Source organism: Centruroides vittatus, unplaced genomic scaffold (genome assembly GCF_030686945.1).
Source record: "Centruroides vittatus isolate TY-2023 unplaced genomic scaffold, ASM3068694v2 contig_620, whole genome shotgun sequence".
Classification (NCBI taxonomy): domain Eukaryota; kingdom Metazoa; phylum Arthropoda; class Arachnida; order Scorpiones; family Buthidae; genus Centruroides; species Centruroides vittatus.
This window is the reverse complement of record NW_027122381.1, coordinates 2,963,176-2,987,394: the sequence shown is the minus strand read 5'-3', so window position 1 is coordinate 2,987,394 and position 24,219 is coordinate 2,963,176. Positions and strand designations below refer to the sequence as shown.

Sequence of the window (24,219 nt, the reverse complement as noted above, 5' to 3'; positions counted from 1 at the left end):
TGACTTTAGTACCGATAAAGCACCGTATATTTCTGCAGATAAGACGATAGTTAGATCGTAAAAAAAAGCCCCAAAATCCAGGGTCGTCTTATAGGACAGATATATGCTAACTATAAAACTTTGACAAAAATTTATACCTCGTGTTATCTGAAGGTCGTCTCGTCGCAGAAATATACGGTAATTGAATAATGCTAATATATATATATATATAAACACATACAAAGAATATACAATCTATTGCTGGATATTATTTTCATATCAAAATAACTACATTCCAGATTTTCAGGCTATAACTAAGATAACAATTAAATGATTAAATGGTATAATTTTGCCTAAAGGTAGGTGATTAGTCCATCATCTTGTGCTGGCTAATTGTAAATACATTTTCAATCAAATTAAATAATTTACTAGATTATGAACATAAAGATTAGCCTGGAGTGAAATTCAAACCCAAAGTTCTGCCTATTATGCATGTACTACATTACCAGTTACAGATCCAAGAGTTCCTGATGTTCGCTTCCACAATATATCAATTTATAAACATAGAGATCAACTGCCACGCCAACTTCAGAATATTTTATCATCATTTATTAATTTCTTACAATGACATTTATTTCATTCAAGTGTAATATAAAATCAAATTATAATAAAAATATCAATGATCACGATTACAGTATCGTATATTAAACTTTTTTGTACCTGAATAACGGCGGCGGCAATCGTTTCGATATCCATAGACGTCAGGCCTCCCGACTCGATAAGAATCTGTGCTATTTCCGTCTGTTCCGACTTCAATGCGTAATCCAGTGGAGTGCATCTATTGTAATGTAAATAATACATTATTAGCAAATAAAGCAATTTATAACTTGCTAAAAAATAAAAAAAACATTTATTTGTCTAAAATAATATAAAGTTAATGTTCTACATTTATTAACAGACTTTTTATTAAACTTCAATAAATATGTGAATAAGAATATACCTGTAGAATAAAATTATTTCAGAAAAAAATTAAATGAGAAAACACACAGACATGTTTTTTATATCAATTAAAAAAATAACTATTTTAAATGGTAAACAACAAACAATAATTACAGCAAATTTTAATGTAATGTAATGTGTTCTTAATAATATATAGAAAAATCTAATGCCCGAAAATTGAATAATACAGTGCACGTTACAAAGAAATGCCATTCCCAGAAAGATGAGAAGAAAAACTACAAATCTCTTATTTCATAGAATTTCAGTATTCCAGATGATAATGACTTTTTATTGGGTTTCATCATAGTGCAGTTCTATTTTGTCTTTTAAAATTTATTTTATTAATTTTTTTAATTCAAATTTTTACATTCCGTAATTTTTTACTTCAAGTACCCCATCTTGTGCTAGCCAATCAATGCAATTAATTTTAAATTACTCTTTGTTTTATAAGCATAGAGGCTATCGTAAATTACATAATGCAAGTGTGGATGGGTAGGTATGCATACAATCGTTACATTACAAGTGGGTGAATAGTTTTACAAGAAATGTTACATAATGCTAGGATCTTCTTGAGAAACAGAGGGATTCAGTTTTGTTCCTAAAGAGTTGCACAGCACTTCACTCTGTTTATGTCACTGCTTAGTATGTAATTCATAAAATAATGTAACTTTCAGTACCCTGTGCCATGTATTATTCCTAGTACAATTAAGAGGATCAATCGAGGATATGTATTATGTAATTTTAGATGAGGATGTATGCATTGCATCACGGAGCATTACAGGAGGGTGGGATGATGGCTGAAAAATATGAAAATAGTATTAAATAATTTATGGATAATCTCATACACTAATTCCTAAAGATCCTTACATTAAATGAATAAACTAAACCTTGATAAATCCAACTACAAATTCATTGAAATAAAAACATTTTCAATCAGATTTTATTGGTCTTCAGGTACAAGCTTTTGGAATTCTTCAGAATGTATAATTACTAATTCAAAATAACAAAGTCGCAAATACAAAAATTTTAAGAATCAGTAATTAAAATGCAATAATTAATAAACATGAAAAATTAAATCTTGTAAAAAGAAATAAATGTCAAACATTTCAAAAATTCATAAGATGTAATTCTCATAAATTACATTATGTAAATTGCCCACCAAATGTTTGAAAGGTTTTCCGCATCTCGATGATTGATGAGGTGTGACTTCTCGTGTGCTTTATACATTTCTAATTTTTCTAGAAACCCAATGCTATGTACGTTAGAAGTGGGCCTAATGACTTTGGCATGATCCCATTGAACGTTTACGTCATTATTCTGTGAATAAGCTGCCGGTGCCGTATTACTGAGGCTGTTTTTAGCTGCATATTTATGTTCCTTGACTGTCTGCTGTAAATTTATGTAAACTAGCCTTGAGTTGAAATGATGGTTATAGACTGGAATGAAGTAAATCCCGGTGGCTGAGTCTCGGTTGTGAAATTTTTTTATCATTCCGCAGTATTGTAAAAATTGTCGGGTTACGATCCACCATCGTCACCATCGTGAGCCACTTTCTTCTGAATGTCAAAGAAGGTGGGGTTATAATTTAAGACTATCCTTTGCCTCTGGTTTATTGCTGCCGTTACCGTTTTCGATATGAGGAAAGTGTCGATCAACAGTTTTATTATCTTATCCAGATAATTGTGTTGCCTGGCAATTTTTTTCATGTAATCCAGCTCTGTCATAGTGTCCCGAATATTCATACAGTGAGTGTATGCCCTTTTCATCAAGGATCTAAAGACACAAAGCTTGATGTGTCTGAGGTCTACGAAATTCTATGGGATTAAAATGAGTCGAAAGGTAGATTTCCTGTATACCCTAGTGAAAAGTTCTCTGGATCTGCATGTTATAAGAATGTCTAGAAAGTATACTGATGTTTCACTTTCCTGATCTAATTGTAGGAACAATCCGTAGTTATTGTTATTGATGTTTTCCAAAAATTGCCATAGATCGGGCTTCCTTCTCCACAAGATGAAGATATCATCAATGTATCTGGAGTATGAGAGGATCAAGTGCTGGAACTTGGAAAGAAAGGTGTTTTCAAGGTGTCATAACACAAGCTCACATAAAATCGCTGACGTAGAGCTTCCTTGCAGATAAATTATATCATTAAATTCAAAGAACAATGTGCAACAAATTAACATTGCTAGCTTGAGTATGTTCTTGTGGCGTTTATGTGCATCCTCAATGTTAAAGAAGAGGAAATCCCTTATTGCCCAAAAATATGGAGGCATTCTTACAGACAGACTAGCTGTTACTCACGACTTCACCCGCACAGATTTTGCAAGCAAACACCATTTATATTTAGTATTTCAACAACTATAGTAATTGTTATATAACACCTACTGCCAAGAATGACGAGAATTGCCGAGATTCAAACAAACTGTTTTCAATTTAATCAATTTTCTGGAATGCTTACAATCGTTCTATAATCGAACCAATATGCAATAATAAATTTGAATTTAAAATGGTTTAAACATTTGGTTAAAAAATCAAGATATATAAAAATATTTATAACAATGTCTGAAATGTTATCGATTTAATACACCTAAGTAATCAATGAAGACTAAACTTAGTTGAAAACAAAAAATCGCATCTAAAATAGTACGGTAAAAGCCATTCCTCGAGTTAAGCCTTAATCCTCTCCCTCTTCCTCTGTGGAGAAATTTCCAAAAATCCCTTCTTAGTGTGTGTTTTCATGATGTACCCTAACTGTGTACCAAATTTCACCTCCTTAGGTTCAGCAGTTTGCTCTGGGCAATGAATCAATCAGTCACCCAGTCAGTCAGTCAGGCCAAGTAATTTATATATTTAGAAATAAGGATTGAATGTCCAATACCATCATTTATTCCTTGTTGACAAGCAAAATGGATTTAAGGCATTCTATTACTTGCTGATGGAAAAAGCAGCTTTGACTTGGTAGAATTTCACAAGTTGTCTTTCAATTAAAAATGTCAGAGAACTGCACTTTTCAATTACTGGACGAATTTGGTTTCTCGGTTTATGGGTCTTCAAATGTGAAAATTCAAGGCACTTTTGATGAGTGGACTACTGAATTGCACATATGTAGAAGGTCTGCCAAGGGAGTGGAAGCAAATCTTATAAACTTCACTAGACAGATTCTAAAAAGTTGTTAGATGCTGGTTGGCAGTCTGTGTTTAAAATATATTCTAATAATTTCTCATTGTACATTGATCTTTTGAGTAACACCACATCTTTCAACTTATCCACCTTTGTAAGCACTACATTTCTCTGCTGTACCATTGATGTAATTTATGTAGAAAGTTCCAAGAATGCCTCAAGTCTGGCTTGCCTTATGTGCTTCGCCAGGAAAGTTGTTTTCCAATGAAAGTAATCCCGACACATATCATCCATGCCTTTTGTGATTAATTCAATATCTGGTACAAAAGTTTCCAGATAAAAGAATGGGCATGGAGAGTACAAAGGACAAATTACAAAGTACAAATTTTAAAGACTACAGTGCAATGTGATGGTGTGATGTCGTCCAACGATGTAATCATTTCACTTGTCGACGATGAATATATGATGGTATTGGACTTCCAGTTTAATTTGGACAATCCAGTTTTTCATCTGCTTAAATATAGATCCTTATATTATTTAACTGTAATAAAAAGAAATACAATCCACATCCAAACATAAAAGAAATTTAATGCAGAATATATCATGTATATTAATGGTGTGACATGACACTGCTGGTTTGTCTAATATTCTTTAAAAAGCATTAAGTAAGAACATATTTATTTTATAGTATTGCTACTAAAAGCTCAGAGGAGAACTATGGAAGATCATGCACAGAAGAATGCTAATGCAAATACTATTACATTAGTGGCGTGCCGTGACATTTGACGATAGGGAAGCCGTGTTTCCGTAAGAAGCCGACTTACAGGGGCAATCAAGTAATTGCGCGTCACGGCCCGTTCGTATTCGTTTGTTCGATAAGCTAGTAAAAACCGTACACTTCTTTCAATGTATTTTTAATAGATTATCCGACGTACTTAATAAATAACAAAGTTCAATATAATTACCTCTGTTATTAGATTCAATAAATTCCCCATGCCCTCTAAATGCCAATTCTTGCTTTGAGAAAAAACATATAACATCTATTAATTTAGATATATCTATTAATCGTAATAATCTCGTTATAATTTTCAATATTTATTTTATATTGTCTACCAATGTTAAATTCTATTCTATTTTGATTTCCAAATTGCTTCAATTTTACGAAAGAATCGTCATTCGTCATAAATTTTATCGTCGAAATGTCGAAATTTTTTTGTCGACGTATTTATATTTAATTTAGACATTGGTCTTTCTCTTTTAATAACGTTTTCTTTTTTATTATATGGTCTTGAGCCAAAACTTTTTTAAAATTAATTTTTGAATCACTAGCCACGATATAAGAGCAAAAATTAAAATTATCAAAAAAACTTACTTGGTAAAACAAAATGTGTGACAAATATACATACCTAGTACAAAAAATTCTTCAATTGTATGAATATACTTTTAAAGAAACTTATAATTAAATATAACTTTGTGAAGAAACGTACATAAAAATAACAAAATATTCTTTACTTTTTAAATCTTAAAACAATCCACTTAGTGAAATAGCTCCCTACGAGTGGCTAATGAATGGAATCGGAGACGTCCTGGTAGGTGTGCGGCGCGTGCATGCATGCAGGTTGCCAAATCCCAAGGGTGCCGATACCGGTCGATGTCGAATGCCTCTTTTGTCGCATCACTAGTATATCTCAAAGGACGCGACAGGACTGTTGTAAATTTTAAACGTTTCTCACCATAGATGTAAATATGTTAAACTTAATAGTCATTTGTTTTCTAACTACTGTAATTCGTTTTAGTACCAGGTGTACACAGAAATCAGTTCCCCACTGTACTGAGCTAGTGATTGGTTTGGTTAAGCTTTTGTTTAAGTAAAATTCTGGCTCTTTCAGCAGGGTTTTATTTATGTCCCCATTCCCTAATCTCTTAATTATTTAGTCACTTCTTAAGTAGAAATAAGTCGAAACCGGTTACTTTGTACCTGAAAATCTGTAGTCTTGGGAAAACAGTGGGAAGACAAATTTTTATGACAACGGATATATAAATCGTAAATTTAAGGAAAATAAATTCTAGAGCTTTTTTTGTACCATTGTACGTCTCGTTCATTAAATTTGGTTGTAAATGATGCCAAAGTAACAGTTAATTTTTTTAACACTACTAGAATTGTACACGTTTTTTCTGCATCACCTTACAGATGGGACATACTAAATCGTAATATCACCGGTTTAACATTGAAATCCATAAGTAATATAAGATGGGAGAGCGGAATAAACGCGAAATAAATATATCAAATATTTTAATAGATTCTTTTTTAACTCCTGTCAACTATACGGAACTATCATAAAAACATGCCAGTAAACTCCTATCGGTTGGGTTAAATTATAAATCTAGTCCAAGGGTGGGCAACCTTTTTTATAACACGGGCCAGAATAAATTTTATGTTTTTTCCGCGGGCCGTAGTAGTTAATTGACGCCTTCTTGTAACTCATAATTTTTTTAGTCCGCAAATATGAAACAAATAAATAAAAAGTTAATTACTACATTTATTTCTCTTATCGTTTTCGAAAATTACAAAGAATTGGGAAAATAACTATTAATTAGTTATTTTTCCAATTTAATAATCTATTACAGATCTCATGGGCCGGATAGAAACTTTTTGCAAGCCGTAGCTGGCCCGCGGGCCGGGGATTGCCCGCCGTTGATCTAGTCTGCTCACGATTCACATAATCGGGCGAAGGCGGCCGAATATCTAGCAGGTGGCTAACAGCCCAGAACCGCTCTGGGATATAAAATTGGATGCTTTATGCGTGTGTTGCTTCTACCAGCTAAACCGCGACGTTGGTGCTCTGTAAAGTGCATGCAGCAATGCCTATAATCTGGCTGCTTGAAAGTTAACAGGCAGGCAGCTAACAGCTCAGAACCGGTCTGGGATATAAAATTGGATGCTTTACACATGTGTCGCTTCTACCAGCTAAACCGGGTGAGGTTGGTGCTCTGTAAACAGCATGCATCAATGCCTATATAATCTGGCTGATTGGAAACTGACCCAGTATCGATATTCCTACTGCCACCAAATTATTCGAATATACAATAGCAATCTTATCGTTTTTTTCACATGTAGTATAGAAATTTGTAAAAGATACATAATGCAGTTATAATAAAATATTAGTTTTAATTAATTAAAAGTACATTAAAATATGAAAATTTATATTTTATAAAATACAAGAAAAGGTCACTGGAAGGTGGAAGCGGCGCTTCCATCGCTTCCAATGACGGCACGCCACTGTATTACATAGATGAAAAAGGTAGAATGTTAAAAATTTGTATAAGAGAGCATATAAGGGCTGTGAAGTATGATTACACCAACACAGCAGTCGCCACACACTGAAATCATGCTAGCTGCGAGATCTCACTTGACAGCATCAAACTTCTTAACAAATAAAAAATTATTATTAAAAGAATATTTTTCGAACACATTGAAATTATTAAAATAAACAAAATTCACAGAATGAATTTAAACACTGGTGTTGTCATATGTGAGATCTAGTAGCCATTACTATCAAAATAGAAGAGTCCAATTTAAGATGTTCTTCCTCATCTCCCCCCATTTTAATTCACTGTATCGTACAAATTATTAGATTTTCTGAGTACAGGGAATGCTCTGACACCTTATTTTTAGCCACTTTTAATTGATTTTAAAGTTTTTTTTATGTTTTACTATCTTTTTAATCAAAAGCTTTCATACATTTTAACAAAATTATATTTATTTTTAAAGGTATACCCTCTTAATATTTTTATAACATTTTATTATATTCTTTTATTTATTTATTCTTTATTTTTTTATTTTTTAATATATTTCAGTCTTACTTGTACTAGCCCATGGTTTTATACAATTTAACAAAAACAATTTTATTTCTACAGGTATACTGTCTTATTATTTTAATAATATTATACTAATTTATTTATTTACTTTTTTTTCAGTTTTACTTACTTTTACCTAACGGTTTTAATAATTAGTTATTCCAGCTGTCATTATAATAATTTTCAGGTAATTATATTTTTTGAGAAAACTTTTGTATGCATTGTTAAAATATAATTTAATATAATCTGTAATTCTTACATAACTTTTTGCTGATATATTTAATAAAATAGGACTGAAGAGAGGCATTAAGCCTGAAATGCATATCCTTTCTAAATTATAGAAAATAAACTTACTCTTTCCATCAAAAAGAGAGTTTCTGTGTGATTTGTTCTCAACAGTAATCTTGTGCTAATTCCAAAGGAAATACAGCTAATTGAGAGAACAGTAAGCAATCAAGTATCATCTGTAATACTTTGTGCAATTTATTTTTGTTTAAATTGTCTGAGAGTTAAGACTCATAATTTAAACAAAAATACCAATGATTAATATCAATCTACTCAGTACATGAAATGAAAAATTTACAAATGCTAGAATGAATAGAGATCTGCAAGTCTGCCATGCAGCATGTCTGCATTAATTTCAAAGACAAGGAAAATATTTCCAATACGTGGAAATCCCTATATGACACTCCTGAACGACTTAAGGATGCTTAAAGACAGATTGGCTTTTATTGTTTTCGACTGTATTCTGTTGTTTTTAAATTGAAACTCCATCAATTGAACCAGTTTTTTGAATTCAGAAGTTTGTTTTTGATTTTTAAAAAAGAAATTATTTTGAAAATTTTTTATCATTAAGATTTGGAATGTTCTTTTGTATATCAAAGTTTAAACTGTATGAATTGTAAATTCCATTTCTGGAAATTGTGTCCATTCAATAATGTTTTATTGAGCCCGAAGACAGGCATTAATACGGCGAAAATGTTCGCAGAAATCAAATACTTGCCGGAAAAATAAGGTGTAACAATTCTTAAGCTAATAGTTAAAATTTAGAATTAACATATTTAATATAATAATACTTACAGAAATTATAGTAGAATCTACTAAACTCAAATGAATTAATTTCAAATTTACAAAAGATTACTATTATATATTGTGATTATTCAGTAATCAAAACAAATCTGTTTTTCAAACCAAACTGAATATTCAGACAGATGTTCAAGAATGAATTCAAGAAAAATGTAAGAGATAAACAAACTTTGCAAAAAACTATAATAAATAAATTGGTAATCAGCAATGGAAATAGAAGTCTAATAATTTGTGTAAAAATTTTGAAACCTATTTCTTAATAGAATTTTGTAATTTTAGAGATATTTATTTTGACTTTCTCTATCCCGAGGGCATTAAGAGAGCTTTTTCTCAGGCTCCACATAGAATCAGATAACCAACAAGGCAGCTGGGTGGCAAGGGAGGGGTTCTGCACATTCAAATCAACCTTGAAAATTTCTGAGATTTGAATTCAGATTTGAATCTGAATGCCAAAATTGTAAACTGAGCCATTTACAGTCTCAGTCTTCCAGCAATTTTTAAAATTATTGTTATATAATTAATGAAATTATCAAATACATAATTATTTAATTACTCGACAATTAGAAATTTTTATTAAATATTACAAAATTACCTTTTATTTACCGCAGCCATGCAATTAACATGAACACCATATTCACATAATAATCTCACAACATCCAGACAGCCATTCAAACAAGCAACATGAAGAGGGATTTTACCCTGAAATAATAAAAGGTAATTATTAAAATTTTGGTCTTTTATTAACATTATAGTTAGCACCTAAATAAGATGTAAATAAAAGCCCGAATTCATGTGTTTATTGATGCAAATAACTCAAAATAATAAAAACCTGAAAATGGTTTATTTGCTTCAAATAACTTTTCATTCATCTTAAGTGGTGTTTTGGATTTGCTTAAACCTCATATGCTTATTAAAGATGTAAATTTTTATTTAACTTTGAGTGATCCTTCTATTAATGTAAATATACTTGAAGATATTGATAGAATTAGAATAAATTATGATACAAAATACATGTTAGAATATAGTGTATTCATTAGTAAAATTTATTGTGCAAGCAATTTTGATGAAGATGGGCAAAGCTGAAGGAAGGACCAAGTCACAGTGGATATGATCAGTGCATCGAATCACATGGGGATATGTTGGCTAACAAAGGTTACGAAGGCAGCATGCAGAGATAAGAAAGTACCATCTGAATGGGAAAAAGGTATTATAGTCCCAATAATCAAGAAAGGGTACATAAAGAAAAGTGAAAATTACAGAGATCACATTGTTACCCCATGTTGCCAAGATTTATGAAAGAGATTTAGAGTGCAGGATCAGAAAAGTGGTGGAACACCAACTAGAAGAGGAACAACATGGGTTCAGAAGGAACCAATCTATCACAGATTTGATATTAGCGAGGTTGAGGCCGAAGTTTTAAACGTGAAAATACGTACGTTGGACATTCGGTGGCACTTTTCTGTAAGCCTAGAAGTTTGACAATGGCATTTGGAATGTCGAGCGTGATTCCACCGACTTTCTAAACGTCATTGCCAAACTTCTAGGCTTACGGGAAAGCGGCACCGAACGTCCGACTTGCACGTTTTCACGTTTAAAACTTCGGCCTTAACTTAGCTATTCTCTGTAAGACTACTGATGGACAAGAGTTGGGAATACAAAAAAGACTTACTAATGGCTTTTACAAATAGTGAGAAAGAATATGATAGTGTTCCAAGACAGATGGTGTGGAAGGTGCCAGAGAGTAAGGGCATCTCAGCAAAAATTATAAATCAGATACAAGCAATGTATATCACAAGCCTAAGTTGTTTCAAGACAGGAGTTGGAAAAACAGAGTAATTCAAAGTAAAGACAGGACTTTGACAATGAAGTGTTTTGTTATCACTTCTGTTTATAATCACAATGAATGAAATCCATAAGAATGTAAAAAAAAAGCCTTAATGGGAAGAAGTTGTGGACTTGGCTATTTGCAGATGACATGATATTGGTAGAAGACAGAAGAAGTCCACCATCAACTGCATGTGTGCTAGAGGAGTGGGGAATGAAGATAAACCATGAAAAACGCAAGACAGTGGTGATGTCAAGGAGAATGTGAGAGGGAAGAGAGAAAATTGAACCGAATGGAGAATGATTAGAGGTGATAGACTTTAGATACCTGGGAACAGAAGTATCAAAGGATGAAAAGTTAAGCAAAGAACTAAGTAGAATACCATATGATGATAGCTTCTACCAGAAAATGAGCACTTTGATCTGGAAAAAGGAAGTGCCACTCAAATATAAGGAGGTCCTTTATCAATTATCAATATTGTCCCAATTATGGTGCTGCAGCATGGACTACATCACGGTGAAAAGACAAATATTCAGGCCGACACGTTGCGCATGCGTGACCTAATTTTGTAAATTGTTTGAACTCAAGATCAAACTCTTAGTTAACGGCATTCGTTTATCGAATTTTTATCTAAAAAACTGTTAAGAACCCGAAGCAGAGACCAGATGGGGTTGGAAAACGTTTGTTTTTTTGATGTTTTTCAAAATTTTTATGACGTTATCACACCGTATATTGGTTCCGAGTGCATAATTTTTTAAGTTACTGTGGTGTGGTGAGTGGTTATTTATTACTATATGAGCTATTTGCACAAAAATATAATAGTTAATATGTCAAATTCGTATACATGTTTCGAACTTTTGCTCATCTTTAACCCTTTTCCCCCGAAAATACCGATCGATCGGTACCCCCTTGTTAAACTAAATTTCAAGGGTACCAATTCGTCGTTACTCTGGTAAATATCGATTTTTGTAAAATTTATCGACAACAGATGTCGGCACTTGACAGCATCGTCTTGTCTATCGTCTGTTTCACATATTTTTGTCCAGGTGGTGTTTTGTCGACTTAAAAAATTTTAATTAATGCTTTTTTTTCTTAATTTGTTTTTTTCTGGTAATTTTTTATTTCATTTTTAGCATATTCATGCAATATTACTATAATAAGTTCATTTACGCTATAATAAGTTTATTTAGCTATAATAAGTCAACATGTTATAAATATTCCAGTTGTGACCTTCAGTTCTGATATTTTATATATTTTTTATTTTATTCAAAAATATCAGCAAATGTTACATGTACTGCTACTGGTAATCATATGTTTATTACAAAAATATATAATCTTGTTTGATATGAAGTGAATAAAGTATATTAGTTCATTATATTAGTTAATATCTGCTATCAACCGCTACAAAATTTTGATTTCAAACAAATGTTTGATATAATGTGCAATAATTTCACAACAAATAAACATACACCCATAAGTGTTATATTGAATTGTACAAAACAATATTCTATGTCTTTCTGGCTTGGTGCCAGCAAACAACTAGGTAACTAGACAATGTTAATTTTCACAAAATGTTACAAATTATCAAGTTTATGTGTCAGTTCTGATATATATTATTTTTTTCTTATAAATTTTTCTAATAAAGTGTATTGAAAAATATCATATTTAAAACTAAAGATATTAATAGATGTATGTGATTTTTTTCATACCAATATAATAATAATTTGATTTTTGGTGAATTTTAACCAAAAGGATCACAAAATAAACGTAAACAAGATTTGGAGGGAAAAGGGTTAAGCCATATACAGTATAACAAATTTCCCAATAAGTTAATTTCATAAGTGTAAATACCATACTTCCTGAATTCTAAGATTCGCCATGAATTTGAAATTGAATTTTACAGTTTTTTTTTATGGAAGAAAAATTTTTAGAACTTTTGATGCCACAAAAATCACTGATGTTCCTTACTTGTATTAAAGTTTACCACTGTGTAATGTAGATTCCATATGTTACTAAATATTAATTTACACATTTCAATTTCTATAAACCTGTCACTCAAGTAATGCTTTGAATTTTGTAGCATGACACACAAGGAATATCATTCTATATAATTATAATTTGTGCTGCCATTTCACCTGATTTTATTCAATTATTAAAAATGCTCTTTGTAAGTTCAGACAAAGGAAATACTGTTGGGTGAGATTATAATTGCAATTTAAAACTGACACATAATTTACAGTTGTGCATAACTATATCCCCTTTCATACTGACTTTAAAACACAGATAATCCACAATATTTGCTAAAATTACAGTAATTTATCTGCAAACTCATCCAAACTGATACTATGCTCACTTATTGTGAAAATAAGTGCACATTACAAAGGTTTAAATTTCAAACTTTAAGAATATATGTAAATATTCTTATGAATGACAAATTAATTGAGAATTCAATTTTTTATGATTCTTGTTATGTATTGTATTCATGCTAATTATGAGGGGTGTTTTTTAAGTAAGTACAGTTTTAAAATAAGGCCGCTGCTTTTCGGTGCTACGGTTGGTGTTCTGCAAATTTTTGCCGAGTACCTATATCTGTTGGCTAGCCACAGACGCAACTACGGAAGCATTCGTTCAAGTTTGTGTGTGTTTAAAATGCCTCGGACGATTGAAAATTCTGCCGATTGCGAAGTACGTGCGGTGATTTGTTTTCTTAATGCAAAGGACGTGAAAGCAACCGAGATTCGTCGGCAGATTAGTGAGGTGTATGGAAAAAACATTCTGAGTGACGGGATGGTAAGAAAATGGGTTAGAGCATTTAAAGATGGCCGTACTAATGTCCGTGACGAGAACTGTAGTGGGCAACCGTCTGTCATTAGTGAAGACGTGGTGCAGAAAGTTGATGCAAAAGTTCAAGAAAACAGATTTTTTACAATTCTGTCATCCAAACAAAAGACAACCTCAGTAAGGGGATTGTTTTGCTTCATGACAATGCCCATCCACACATGGCTCAATGATCCTGAGACCCTATCACATCATATGGCTGGGAACAACTTGATCACCTTCCCTATAGCCCTGATCTAGCACTTAGTGACTACCACTTATTCCTCTACTTGAAAAAGCATCTAGGCAGTCAGAGCTACGACGACGATGATGGCAAAACGGCCGTGCTGCAGTGGTTGGCAAATCAGGCGGCAGGTTTTTATGAGGATGGAATACAGAAGCTGGTTGTATGATATGATAAGTGCCTTAATATTGGATGAAATTATGTTGAAAAGTAGATTAAAATACAGTCTTTCATGGTACAATAAAATTGTTAAAAAAATTGTACTTGTGTTTTTTAATATCAAAATGGTACTTAAAATACACTCCTCATATTTTGATTGCTTTTTATAGAATACAGTGGAATCTTGCTTAATGAACATAATTTGTTCCAGAGTCTTACTCATGATGCAAAACACTCATTAAGTGAAACAATTTTTCCCATAGAATTTAATGTAAAATACGATAATGTGTTCCACACCGAAAAAATGCTCAAATGTTTTATGTATAACATTTATTCAAAAAAAAAACTGTACAATATACACTGTTAAGGAGTGTGAATCATCATCATCTTTTCCTCTAGTGCAGAATGTACCATCCTGGAATGAGAATTCGATTTGCAGAAACAAAAAAAAAAAAAAAAAAAAAAATCACAGCTAATATGTTTGATAAACACTCTAAACAATATGCCAAATTCTTGGGCTATGTAAAGGCTATAATTAAATAATAGAAATTAATTAATTTGACTAGAGGTAGGCAGTTATGTTATCATCTCATATTAAATTTAATAATTATAAAGTTAATTTTTAATTCAGACACTTATAAAATTTAATTTGGAATTGGTCATTAAATTTAATACGATAAGGCAGCATAACTGCCTACTTCTAGTCAAATTAATTAATTTCTAATATGAAATTATAGCCTTAACGTAGCCCAAGAATTTGGCATATCGTCTGGTGTGTTTATTACATAATGGGCTATGGTTGTTGATATTTACACGTAATATGTGTGAACACAAGTTTGGAAAAATATGTGATTACAAGCGACAGTAAAATGCTAGTGGAACGAGTGCTAAACACAGACCGATGGAGCATGCCGCATGCGCATAATTCGGGACTTCCCCTCTCCTCGTCACTCGTTATGCGAAACATCGCTCGTTAAGCGAGGCAAACTTTTACAACTTTTTCGCATAACGAGCAAACTTTTGTTTTGCTCGTTATGCAAAATACTCGTTGTGTGAGGTGCTCGTTAAGCGAGGTCCCACTGTACAATAAATGCCTGAATCAACTGACAAGCAAAAATGTAAACTGCCAGATTAATTTTGAGTTACTATAAAGTAATTTAATTAATTATTAAAATTTGGTGTAAGGGTAAATGATTGGATCATTAATTTTCATAAAGACCAATAATTAAAAATTAATTAATTTTTCATTTTAAAACAACTATTATTAATTATTTAAGTCAATTTGCAACACAAAAAAATATCAACTAATTTATTAATGAGTACTTACTTCATTGTCGGCAACATTAGGATTTGCACCATTTGCAAGTAAAACAGACGTACAATTAATGTGACCCTCGTGGCTGGCACAGTATAAAGGCGTTCTTCTGTTAAAGTTAAATAAATCATTATTACTATTTCTAAATAGATTATTACAAAAACATAACTATAAAATAAAAATAAAAGATATGGGTAAAAAAGAGTAAAAGATGTTCTTTATGCTGACCTATAAAAACTGTTGATAAATTCTTTGTTATTTAATTTTAAATTAATTTATAATAAGTAATTATTTTTTGTAATAATCTCAATGCTAAGTCTGAGTTGTTCAATTAATGATTTCTTTCAATTTTGATCTTCATTAATTACTAAATAAATAAAATTTAATTACAGTAGAGCGTCGTTTATCCGAATCAATTGAGGACTGGGGTTGTTCGGATAACTTATTTTTCGGATAACCGATTATATACAAAAAAATATATTAACTTACCCCATGTTGAAATTTTTCTCCGTTGCGTGTCGCTTTGCGTTGAATTTTCGTCGATTTTAAGCCCAACAAAAAGTTTTATATAATAATAATCGAGGCTATTGTATCGTTAAAAATTATTTCTTTATTTTGTACAAACAAAATAAATTTACTGAAAAATATAAAAACAAAAAAAAATTATACTTTAGAAGTTAATCTAGTCGCAAATTTTTTAATGGCATCACTGTTCTTTTTAATGTCCGATATTGCGGCAATTCCGACTCCATAGTTCCGAGCTAAGCTCGATCCACTAGCACCCCACTTCAACCGATCTATTATTTTAAGTTTATCGGAAAACGGAGAACAATGCATTTACGTTTAGTTGCCATTGCAAACGGTACAACTACAGCACGATCTGTTACAAGTATAAAATTCACAGATCCAAAAATAATGTACCCAATGGAAATGGATTTCGATTCAGCAGGACACACATCCCAACATACAGTCCCGAGAAAAACGCCACACAAAAGTGCCAGTGCTGCCAGCTAAAACACACGCACCAACAAAAAAATATTGGAGTAGCCCAAGACATAGCGAAAGATTGCAGCACCACAGCACTAGCACAAATTTAAATTTGCCAGCTGGAACGCTTTTGGTTAACCGACGTTTCGGTCGATCGGCTTTCAGATAAATGACGCTCTACCGTAAATGAATTTGAATGAATATTTGAATTCGTTCCAAATTAGAAACATTCAAAATATTGAATTTGAAATATAACGTTCGAAACACAAGTTTTTTTAGATTTCAGAATTTGAAATTAATTATTTTATTCAAGTAAGGTTATCATCAAGTCAGTTAATTTCCCATTGTAATGAAAAATTTTCTGATAATTATTTTATTTTATTTAAATATAAAATCTTTTTAAATACTAAAGATTTATTCAGTTAAAATTCAATAATGATTTTAATCATTATTTTGTTTCTGACTGCATTTTAGTAGGGTACAGTACACCATGAGAATGCACACTAAGAAGGGATTTTTCAGAATCCCCCTCGGGGGAGAGGGTGAGGGTTAAGGATTACCCCCGAAGAACTCTGCTTCTGCCGAACTATTTTAGGTGCAGTTTTTGCATTTTTGCGGGAAATGGAACATATTTTTGACCCATCTAAAAGTTCTCTAATTAGCCTTGGAAGAGGGTAACCTAATTCTTGCACCTGGCGAAAACGGGTAAGATCAACTATAATCTAATAATCTTAATCTTCGCTATTGTTACTTTTTGCCCGAGCAATGCCGGGCTCATCTGCTAGTATTAATATAAATTTCTAGAAGAACGGTAGTTGTTCATTTTATTGCAAAATTTGCATTAATGATTTTTAGGGTTGAGGTCAAGGTTTCATAATTTAGGAGTTAAGGCTTAATAGATGATCAACATCTCCAAATTATATTTTGAATTGATTTACTAAATAAAGTTAAATTTATTTACAAAAAAAATTAATGTTCTAAATGATTTTATTTTGACATGAGGAGAAGACAGTGGTCAGCATTTAAGTCTGGAGCAATATATCAGTGTGTTAAACAAAACAAACCTAAAAGAAAGCCATAATTTTTTTTTTCTGTTGAAGATTGAAAAAGAGTAGAAAATATTTTTTGGGAAAGTAAAAAGGAAGCCAAATTTGGTGCAAAGTAGCCAAACCCGGCATTACCGTAAGCACTCCCCAACATGCAAATTAGCAAGTGTTTGCACGGGACAGCATCCATTTAAAGTGGTGGACGTCCTTAACCGGTTACCCTATTTTCTGAGTACGATAGAATGGTCTCCTAAACCGGATGTTGAATTGTTCTATTATTGGAGGTCGAACCCATCTTTGCTTTCTAGGAGAAGACAGTCTATTGTATTTGGGTTGTTTGAATTTTTTGAGAATGGAATTGTTAAGAATAAAGGTTTAGTATTTCTTTGTTTTTCATTTGTATGTGCAAGTAAATTTCTTGAAGTCGAATGTAAAGAGTACATCTACTTGTTTTAATCTAGAAATGATTTATTCTTAGAATATAAATAATTTTTAGTCTATTATACTCAAAATGTAACATTTATTATAGTACCACTTTTTGACTATTTCTTTTTTGGCTATTTCTTTGGGGTTGTGAACATAATTTACAGTTTTGTTTAATGAATACTGGTAAAATTTTTGTTTGCTTTATTGTGTGAAAATTAACGTTTTGATAATGGCAATTTGCCAGGGCAATAGCAAAATTCATATTAAAGCAAGAATTGCTTTATTATGAATTTATTTTGTTCATTTTAAGGTAAGTCGACTGTATTATAATATATATTAATTATGCAGTAAAATATTTACTAATCAAATGTTTTTGATCCTTTTCATTGACCTTCATCAGGAAATATATACACTATATAATTTAACACCAGTCCTTAATATGTGTATACACACACACACACACACACACACATATTAAAAACACACACAAATAGATATAAACAAAAACATTTTGATAAAATTGATGCAAACTAATTTAAACATATTAATTGCATGACTGAATAATTTATAATTCAACAAATAAAATAATTATTATTTGTAAAAAGAAAAGCAAAAGTAAATTAAAATAATTGATAATTATTCAAGAAAAGTCTAAATATAAAACATAAATGATAACACTCCACTTATAAGATAAAAAAATCAAAAAGCCACATGCAATTTGGAAAACTGATTATGTCATATGGTTTTCTCTGTATCTGTTATGAAATATTTATAGAAGATACAGTTTACTATCATTTTTTTTATAATTGTTATCCCAAATATTTTTATACAAGTCAAACTTGGGATAAATTTTCTTAATAGAATTGTCACAATACACATGGTTTTCTCTATCATCACGTACTCTGTCAGTAAGCATGCTGTCAACTGCAATGATTGATTCCTTATTATAGGAAATTATTTTAAGAGTGTTTATACCAAGTGCACACACTCTAAGTTGAACTTCTTTGTATTTTCTCACTGAAAATGTAGTCCTTTAGTAGGCTTACCATAATATTTTTTCTCAAACTGGGAAAATTTTCAGAAAATACTCACAACAGAAAATAAATTGGTACCTTTAAAATATGACAATATATTTGAGGAAGTTCCTTCTGCTGCTACTAGGCTTGCCTCATGTTTCACACATTTCAAGTGATTTTTAATGTCCAAACACCTACCACAAGTTACTAAAAATTCTGAAAAGAACAGTTCACATTTCACTTTGTCAATACTATCACAAGCTTTTTTCAAAACCAGATAATACTTTTTTAATTCGTCGGTAAACACAGTTTCTCTTTTGGCCTTTTGGAGATTAAATTAATTTTATGGACGGTACAAAATAATCGCAAATGTCGACTAGCAATTTGAACTCGACTAAGATAGGACGTGTGCAACAATGACGCAGTCGGTGTAAGTTTCGCGTTGCCAACTCTAACTGAAACAAAATATCTAAAAATTTAAATAAAAATATCTGGATCAAATAGGCTACATGCTATTATAAATTCTGTGAAAAAATATCTGGATGAAAAAATAAAACATCTAAATTCATATGATCACATGCTATAAATTTTTGGAGGAAAACATCTAGAAAACATTAAAAGTACTTAGATCTAGATACAAAATATTTAGATTGGCAACAGTAAGTGTAACGGGGAATATTTTAGTTGCCAAACTGTCATATTACCCCAGGCTGTACTATTTTTACTTCTTGTCTATTCGGCACTTTTAAAATTTTACCAAATAACCGGGACAACACGACGAACTGGCCATCAAACCGTGACAGTCCCGGTCAAAGCAGAGCATCCGGTAAGCCTACCTTTAACATCTTAGGTGGTTTATTTGCTCAAATTCGAGTTCTTTCTGCATTTATCTTAATCACAACGGTAAAAGTTCGTTTTCCAGAATTTGTTCCTTGCATAAAAATATTGATGGAAATGTTGTTTGTATTTGTTCTGTATTCTTTACATACAACGTTTTCAATAACTATATCTCATTAACCTTATGTAGCTTTCATTTAACATACCACAAACGTTTTCAGTCCACCCTAGGACCTTCCTCGGGTGGAATTCTATTAGAGAACCTTTTTCTGTGTGTTTCGCTGTATTTCCATTCCCGACGTGTTCCAATTTTCTCCTATCTTCTAGGGTGGACCGAAAACGTTACTGGTACATTAAAAGTTTTGCAAAGTTACGTAAGGTTAATGAGACATAGATATTATCACTTTGTTTTTAAGAAGGATTTCATTTTCAATAAAACATTCTTTTTAAAATGTGTCAATTCATTGGAAAAGAAGACAGATCTCACTGTTTTAAAATTGAATTGGCTCTGAACCAGAAACATAAATGCATAAAATACAGTATAAATATGGAGAAAAACAACACAAAATAAAAATAATAATAATTTCTGAAATTTCTGTGGAAGCTAAACAGAAAACTGTGCAGGTAAATTTCCTATTTTTACACATCAAAATCTTTTGTGTTGAAGTGTGGCAATAGAAGAAGTCCTTCATGATAACATTCACTGTAGTCACATATAGTAGTTCTATCTTGATTTGAAAAATGGCACTTAAAGAACCAAAAGTTGTTCAAGTCTACATTTAGATACCCACAACTACTGTAAATAATCGGGCTATAATTTGGAAATAATAATTATAAATTACAAATGAATTTGACACCAGATGGAGGCATTAGGTGCCATCTCATATTAAAATCAATAATTATAATATTTAATTAAATAATTTAGATTAAACTGGAAGAAAAGAATCAGCCTGAAATAGGACTCAAACCTGCAACTCCCACTTACTGTGCAGACGGGTTGCCAGTTATGCTACCCAGACCTCCGGTCCGATCTCCTCTTCTAGTATATATACGTTTAAGATATAACCATTGTCAGTTATTACGGTGTCGACTGGTGACGCATTTGTGCCCTCGTCCAGAAATTCGTAATTATTATTTCCAAATTATAGCCCAAGTATTTAGGGAAGTCGTGGGTATCTATTTGCTATGCATCAGGTTTCGGCTGGTGTTTATATTTGTAAGTCTACATTTGCTATAAGGTTTAATGTACCGTACTTATTTGAGATAGTTTATTACTGATTAATAGTTTTTAGATTATTTCACATCACTGATGTGAAGCTCTTTTTGATTATATTAACTATAGTTCATGCATCAGCATGTTATTCAGTCTAAAAAAATGTACTGATACATTATGTCTTCAAAACAAGTAGTAACTCATTAATGTCAATTATGATATTAATTAACTAAACTATTTCCTGAAATCCATTATAGTTGTGTAAACAAAGTACACATAAACAGGAATACAGAGTAATCCCAACTGTGGATGCCAAACACGTCCATCGCATCCATTATATCCACTCTATAAATCAGCAACACGAGTGTCGGTGATAGCCATTTATAGAGTGGATATAATAGATGTGATGATTTAAATTTTGAAGAAAAATTGAGAAGAAACTAAGTATTGAATTCCTTGTAAAAAAGTTGTGACAAAGATTAAATGTAAAAATTGATGTTCTAACATGTCCTAATTTTTTAGTGTTGTTTTCACATTTGTTGGATCAATTTGATTGTCAAACACCAAATGTACATTATATTGATGAAAATGTACAATTATATACATAGGGTAACAGCAGACAATCTTTTTGGATTACCTTACGTGCAATCAGGACATTTTCTTGCAGCCTCAAAGACATTCAGTTCAACATTAAATAACAGAAGAAAAAAAAGTAGCACACCCAAGTTATTACTGTTAATTCAATTGAAGTAGTCGTAAAAGACAAGATGATGAAGAAACAAGAAAGAGAATCTGGAAAGCAAAGAAAAGCTTTCACAGAGAGATGACTCACCCTTTCTACTAGTGGGTCTGCAGCTTCAAAATCTAATCATAAACCAAATGAAGATCAACAACCCAAAGACTGTTGAGTACAAAGAATACTTTTGCATCTATTGCAAAGAAAGATTCACTATCTCACCTACTGAAGACTGTTCTATATGATCTTTGGTAAACTTTTCAACTACTTCAAGCAATTGTCCTCTTGCACTTCTGCAGTTTTATCACAGATTTTATTGACAACCATTCTATGCCTCTTTTTGAATTTATGCAGCCACTCTCTGCCTCCTTTGAATCTGGTATTCCCAACTGTCATCCAAATTATTCAACTTGTCCTCAAAAAATTTTCCTTCTACAGTACAAACCACTTCAGCATGATTTTTCAGCATCTGGGTACTCACATCTACACTTTATTTTCTAATCTGAGTATGTTGTTCATTAAACATTTCTAAAATCCTCTCCTTGTTTTTCAGATACATAGAGAATATACTCAAAGAAATATCAAATTCTTTTGCAATTTTTGTTTTCTTGCATAGTCTTTATGATAGATACCATTTATTATATTGAAAATATCTTTACTTATCTCATTTGCCTTGAATGGAATGAAAATTGTCAATACACTGTTTAACTGGTCAGTATCAGCAATGAAAATGTCAACACATAATTCACCTTTTACAGTGACATTTATACAATATGAATGATTAGTTTCAAATATAACAATACATATAAATGAATATATAAAACTGATTGGCCAATAACTCAGCAAGTTCTCAAATCACAGATATTTTTGTTATATTTTGAAATCCTCACATTTTTCAAAACCTAAAACTTTTAAAAAGTTAAGATTTGACAGGTCAATTTGCATTAAGAATAAGATTGTTACAATGAACACATCATAAACCTAAATTCCATCCAATAACAAGAAATTAACACACCTATGAATGTTTTCAACCTTCTTTGAAGATCTGCTTTAGGTTTAAAGCTAACTGTTTGTCTTTATGGTTGATACAGTTGCATTTCTGGCAAACTTTAAAGAACTCCAAGGCCTCTCTCTAAGTCTCTGCTATGGTCACATGAATGGCATTAGGTATCAAACTCACCTGATTAAGCTTAGCCTCAATGTTATCCAAGACATATATAAACAGAGCAGAGAAAGGTTTCGTGTTGTCGATATGATAATTTATTTATGCTCATTTACGTGGTATGAACAGGAATTAGGTTTGCATTAAAGCAGCATCTAAAAGACATCTGGCAATCAAGACCAGATATTAATGCCTTCACCTGATGATAAATGATAACCCTTATAGACTGCTTCTAGGAGCTGAACAGATGAGTAACACAGAAGCCATTATACATCCAGATGTCAGCATTTGGTTTGTTGGTGATGAAATTGAGACCATAGTTTATTATAAACCTGATTCCTGTCCACTATACACACCAGCAGGCTCCAATGGTCCTTATGACAAGTTGGTCACCTCCAGAGCCCTCACTAAAACTCATTGTTCCAACTTAGCGGATATTAAATGTGAACTGGGTCTGATCACCTGGATAGCGCAAGTGCACAGCTTTTGCGATTACTTAATCTGCCAGTTAACCAATAAGTATAGGGCCCAGAGTAGCAATTGTAGCAGTATAAATAATTCCACTATCAGCATGGGACAGGAAAACACTAAGTGTACTTACAAATGACACTTGCATGCAATATTTAAAATAATAGCAAAACATAAGGATGCTTACATTGCTTATATGTATAACCCCCCTACATACATGCTACTAAGAAATGGGAAAGACCTCATAAACAAGGAAAGGGCATCTGGGTTTACAGAATACCCCTGAAGGATAATACATTTGATAGAGACCCTGTTTACACAGGTGCAACAAAGAGATGGTCAAAAAGCATGTAAAAGAGCATAAATATGACATTGATAACATGAAACCCTTCTCTGCTCTATCCACATATGTTTTGAATAACGTTCAGGCTAAATGTGACCAGATGAGTTTAATAGGTATCACCCTTGTGTTATCACATCAGTGACCTAGAGCCTACGGAGGCCAGAAATGTAATTGTATCAACCATAAAGACGAAAAACATTTTGTGCTTGTGGCAGGTGCATTTAAAACCATCCTTATCATCCATTCCAGCCCAATCACACCTTTGCACTCCTGATTAGTTCATTGTTTATTTAAATTCACATTATGCCAACATTCTTAATGAAACGTTCCATTATAAAACAGTTAGCTTTAAACCTGAAGCAGAGCTTGGAAGAAGATTGAAAACTTTTGTAGCTCTGTTAATTTCATGTTACTAAATGGAACTTAGGTTTTGTGATGTGTTTAGTGTTACAGAGTAGTCCAGTTTGTGAAAGATATAACTGTCTTTTAATAAGACAATTACTTTTAAATTTTATGTTATGCAATCAGAGACATAATTCTATATAATACCAATCTTCAATTTTCTGATTAATGTTGCTCATCC

At 31.9% G+C, this 24,219-nt stretch overlaps 1 protein-coding gene across 1 annotated transcript in view; it reads right to left on the bottom strand.

Annotated features, from left to right (window-relative positions):
- The window catches only part of LOC136979390 (serine/threonine-protein phosphatase 6 regulatory ankyrin repeat subunit B-like), an 80,523-nt gene that overhangs the window by 5,561 nt on the left and 50,743 nt on the right, over window positions 1-24,219 (bottom strand). Inside the window, exons 21-23 of the mRNA XM_067275332.1 lie at window positions 15,415-15,511; window positions 9,635-9,741; window positions 700-817 (exon numbers count right to left, since the gene is read on the bottom strand). Of these exons, the coding sequence (XP_067131433.1) occupies window positions 700-817; window positions 9,635-9,741; window positions 15,415-15,511 (322 nt within the window). The remainder of the gene's footprint in view (window positions 1-699; window positions 818-9,634; window positions 9,742-15,414; window positions 15,512-24,219) is intronic.